This window comes from Chiloscyllium plagiosum, chromosome 18, assembly GCF_004010195.1.
Source record: "Chiloscyllium plagiosum isolate BGI_BamShark_2017 chromosome 18, ASM401019v2, whole genome shotgun sequence".
In the NCBI taxonomy this organism is placed as follows: Eukaryota; Metazoa; Chordata; class Chondrichthyes; order Orectolobiformes; family Hemiscylliidae; genus Chiloscyllium; species Chiloscyllium plagiosum.
This window is the reverse complement of record NC_057727.1, coordinates 54726940-54732208: the sequence shown is the minus strand read 5'-3', so window position 1 is coordinate 54732208 and position 5269 is coordinate 54726940. Positions and strand designations below refer to the sequence as shown.

Sequence of the window (5269 nt, the reverse complement as noted above, 5' to 3'; positions counted from 1 at the left end):
AGTGAGTGCAGAGTGTCTTCAGTCTGTGAGGGGGTGCATGTGTGGGAGTGTGTGTGTCTGTAAGGGTGTGTGTGCGCATCTGTGTATACCTGTGTCCGTGTGTGTGGGGTGCAATGGTGATCACCTGTAATGTGACATGACCCAAGGTCCTGGTTGAGGCCCTCCCTTTGGGTACCGAACTTAGCTATAAGCCTCTGCTCGGCCACTTTCCTCTGCTCCCTGTCCCGAAGTCCACCTTGGAAGATGGTCACCCGAAGGTCCGAGGCTGAATGTCCTGGACCAATGAAGTGTTCCCCAACTGGGAGGGAATCCTCCTGTCTGTTGATTGTTGTGCGGCAGCATCTCCGAATCAGAATTACTAACACCACCTTATGAACCTCAAACTCATCTAGTCTAGTAGCCTGTAACTCAGTATTCTCCTTGACCACATTTGTCTTTTTCTAGTGTGAATACTGATGAAGAGTATTCATTTAGCGCTTCCCCTATCTCCTCTGACTCCATGCACAACTTCCCACTACTATCCTTGATTGGCCCTAATGTTACTCTAATGTCAATCTTTTATTCCTATAGAAAGCCTTAGGGTTTTCTTTGATCCTATCCGCCAACGACTTCTCATGTCCTTTACTGGCTCTTCTTAGCTCTCTCTTTCGGTCTTTCCTAGTTAATTTATAACTCTCGAGCGTCCTAACTTATTAACTAATATTGATAAGATCTGCTTTACTTTGTCTATCTTAATTGATTAAGATAGACAGAGCTTCAGCATTTGAAAACTTTGCCCAGTAGCAGGGTAGTTTTAGTTTAAATGCCAAATAAATTCAGTTCAGTTTCAAATGTAAATGCTATGAAAATATTGTTCATTTCAAGAGAAAATGTACTAAACTCAAAGATATAGATATAGTAATCTATAAAAGCAGATGTGTGCATTCTTAGAGTGGAATTGAGCTTTGTCCTGCAATTGATCTGCTTTTTCACAGCTGTTATAGGACGCTGGTCATGGATATTGCTTTATTGCCGTGCAAGATTCCTCTTGTCTTTGATATGCACCATTCCTGCTGCTGGAGCATAAAATAAATGCAAGTCAAATAGATTATGACAGTTTATGCTTTTTAATGTGGTTAAATATTCATTTTCCTTTTCAGTTTTCAGCAGAACAGGTGCTTAAAGAAAGATTTACTGATACGTCGAAAGCCTTTGTCATTGGTGGTTCACATGGAGGTTTTCTTGCTAGTCACTTGGTTGGACAATACCCTGAATTTTACAAGGCCGGTGTGATAAGAAACCCAGTCACTAACATTGCTTCTATGTTAGGAACAACAGATATCCCAGACTGGTGAGTACTAATGTCATGAGGGGAAGGCGACCGTCTGTTTCATTAGTGCATTTAAAAAAAAAATAATTTTGTTTGTTTAAACCATTTGAAGAAGAAATGTTTAATTATTTGTACAAAGTTATAGATCGAATTTAAAACATTATAAACTAAAGCTTGATAGTTCCTAAATTTGCATTGGACTAACAGCACTGCTTTTCCTTACATATCCAAGTCTTAAGTTTTTTGTCTTTCATTTCTCAGAACTAAAATGAAAGAAAACAACTTTAGAATCAAAACATTAGTTTATATGGCTTGCACACTGCCTAAGACAGACAAACAAGGAAATGTATTGTTTAATGTAGTCTGCGAGTGATTGGGACTTATGTACTTGGTATCATGCTGATATTGAAATTCATATATCACATTACTGACTTGTGTGGTCACAAAATGTCTTTTTGACTTTATGGCAGCATCCTATTAATAGAGCATGTCATGTGTTCACTGCAGAATATCTATGTGAGGTATTGTGCAAATGCTTTGTCGCACCTTCTCTTGCAATCTGATAATCTAAGGTCGACTTAGCACTTTTTAGCAAGTGAAAATTTTGGACCCTTCTATGGGTGCCAACCGTGCTCAACCAGCTCATACTTAACTCAAGGTGATGGCCTCATGGTATTATTGCTAGACTGTTATTCCCAGAATTTCAGCTAAAGTTCTGGAGACACTGGTTTGAATCCTGCCATGGCAGATAGTGGAATTTGAATTCATTAAAAAGCATCTGGAATTAAGAGTGATTACCATGAAAGCATTGCCATTCTCACCTGGTCTGGCCTACGTGTAACTCCAGACCCACAATGTGGTTGACTCTCAACTGCTCTGTGAAATGGCTAAGCATGCCACTCAGTTGTATCAATCGCGACAAAGTCTGAACAAAAAAATGAAACCAGATGGACCACCTAGCATTGACCTAAACACTAGAAACAGCCCTGTAGACCCTGCAAGTCGTCCTCACCAACAGCTGGGGTTAGTGTCAAAATTGGGAAAGAGAACTCCTATTAGTGAAGACTGACATAGTCACTCCCGGACAATGTCACCATCACCATCACTAGATATGTCCTGTCCCGTCCACAGGACAGACTCAGCTGAATGGCAGTTGTGATGGTGTAGAGTTGAGAGTCCTCAACACCATGAAGTCTCATGGCTTCAGGTTAAACAGAAGCAAGGAAACCTCTTGCTGGTTGCCATGTATTGTCCTCCCTCTGCTGATGTATTAAGACTCTTCCATGTTGAACAACAATTGGAGGAAGTACTGAGGGTGACAAAGGTGCAATATATACACTGGATGGGGCTTTCAAAGCTGGTTGAAATTCAAGCTGGTTAGGTACTAAAGGATTAGATTAGATTAGATTACTTACAGTGTGGAAACAGGCCCTTCGGCCCAACAAGTCCACACCGCCCCGCCAAAGCGCAACCCACCCATACCCCTACATTTACCCCTTACCTAACACTACGGGCAATTTAGCATGGCCAATTTACCTGACCTGCACATTTTTTTTTGGACTGTGGGAGGAAACCGGAGCACCCGGAGGAAACCCACGCAGACACGGGGAGAACGTGCAAACTCCACACAGTCGCCTGAGGCGCGAATTGAACCCGGGTCTCTGGCGCTGTGAGGCTACTAATTTGGGTCTGCAGCAGGTGGCAAAGGAAATGAGAGAAAAACATATTTAACCTCATCCTTAACAATTTGTTGGCTGCAGATGCATGTTCATTACAGCATCGTGTGGAGACAAAGTCCCACCCTCACATTGAGCTAAGCAATCCCACAACCAACAGATCAGATATCAGCTCTGCAATCCTGCCATCCCCAGTTGTGAATTGCATAATCTAACACCTTACGGGAGGAAGAGTCAGTTAATTAAATCATTTAATAGTTCTTAATGTATCTACATGCCACCCACAGCCCAATCAATCAGCACTTTGTTCGCATGGCTATATTTATTGTTGCTTCCTTTCGAAACTGGTTTTTACTCCTATTTGAGTCTTTACAGGTGCAAGATAAAATGCTTTGACTTAATGTATCCTATTAGCAATGTTTGTCTGCTGTATTATCAAGCAATTACAAATAAACAAGGTGATCTTCAATAGTGTTGTACTGGGGTCTTGAGATCAAATGTAATTTTTGGATTGGATGAGGGTTAATTAAATCTGGCCATGGCGATGTATTTCAGTCCACAGTTTCAAGGCACCAATTATTTTAGTTACATCTATTTCATTATAAATCATAAAGTAAATCAAAATATAAGACTATATATTCAACATTCAAAACATATTATAAAATTACTACCATTTACAAAGTTCATTAGGAGCAAAACTGAACCATTAAACGGAGTGAATGCACCTCTCTTTTTGTCTGTAATATATCAAAATAGAAAAGTATGTGAGATAACAAGAGTTACTTGCTGTCTAGTGTGGACTTTAAAAGTACAATGATTCAATTTATTCTGCTGCTTAACATATGAAGTTTGCATTACACAAGGAAGCAATCTTAGAATTAATCAAAGAGATGCAAGTAATATTGGATTATGTTCTGTCAATGAATGGTAACATCAGGAGCCAGGGGCAGAGTTGTCAGCATAGATGAGTGAGGTCTGATGAGCAATTCAGAAATGTTCTGAATATCTTTGTTACCTTTGCATTACAGTCTCTTTTCTAGTTTCTAATTCATTGTGGTCTTTGAACTTTGAAGCCAGTGAGGCTACTGCTGCTCAACAAACTGCACACTGGCTGGACATGGGATTCGACTGATCATTGGACCATTTCAATTTGTGGAATTCAACACATCTGTTAGAGTACAATAAATTTGTTAATTTGTGGGTTAATAAGCATCATAAATTCTAGATTGGAATTGAAACTCATTGAGTTCTCTTGGAGAAGGTTCCTGAGCTGGTGGGCTGTAACCTTACATTCTGACAAAATGCTGTAAACCTGTACATGGACGTGCTCCATCTAGAGGTAACATTGGCTATAAACATGGCCAAATAATATAGCTGTGCAGAAAAATGTGTAAAAATATCGTTTTAAAGGTAGCCTCTGAATTATGAGAAAATAATTCTAAAATGTTGGTACATTGTTACACTGTTGAGATTTGTACTATCATTTTTTTTAGGTGTATGGTGGAGGCTGGATTTGAATACGTAGCTGGTCAGCTTCCGACTCCTGCTTTGTTGGAAGCAATGTTGAATAGATCTCCAATCATACGTGCTTCTCAAGTAAGCAATTTGCAATATTTCTCGTTTATCCTATTTGGTTCACTTGATTGCATTTCCATATATATTTCTAAATTGCTGATAAAACCATTGATGTTTTAGAGTCATATCAGTGTGCAGACTTACGATTCTTTGAAATGAGCACCTTTTCACTTTTGATGAGTGTTCAAGCACTGTCAAGTCAGCACAGGCAGACTGAAAATAGAATATTGTCTTCAGTACATTAATGTGGCTCTTGTTTTTTTTCCCATTTATTTGGCGCTGTAGTACAAGCTGAATACATGTCCAAATTGTTGGCAGTTTGGTATTTATGGACTTGTGTCCAACAGTTGATAGGAAATATAGGTTAAACTTACAAAATCAATAATCATTACAGCCCATCAGTCTGGGCTGATCTCAAAACCAGAAGACACAGTGATCTGGAACTACCCTCCAGTTTTCTTATACCTTTCTTTATAATACCCTAATGACCTAAAGTAATAAATTCTTAATATAACATAGAACTTAGAACAATACAGCACAGAACAGGCCCTTCGGCCCACGATGTTGTGCCGAACATTTGTCCTAGCTTAAGCACCCATCCATGTACCTATCCAATTGCCGCTTAAAGGTCACCAAAGATTCTGACTCTACCACTCCCACAAGCAGCGCATTCCATGCCCCCACCACTCTCTGGGTAAAGAACCCACCC

The 5269-nt window shown here is 39.8% G+C and overlaps 1 protein-coding gene across 2 annotated transcripts in view; it reads left to right on the top strand.

The window, feature by feature from the left end:
• The window catches only part of apeh (acylaminoacyl-peptide hydrolase), an 83950-nt gene that overhangs the window by 73328 nt on the left and 5353 nt on the right, over positions 1–5269 (top strand). For both annotated transcript variants that reach the window (XM_043708398.1, XM_043708397.1), the window contains exons 19-20: positions 1140–1330; positions 4479–4581. In XM_043708398.1, coding sequence (XP_043564333.1) covers positions 1140–1330; positions 4479–4581 — 294 coding nt within the window. The remainder of the gene's footprint in view (positions 1–1139; positions 1331–4478; positions 4582–5269) is intronic.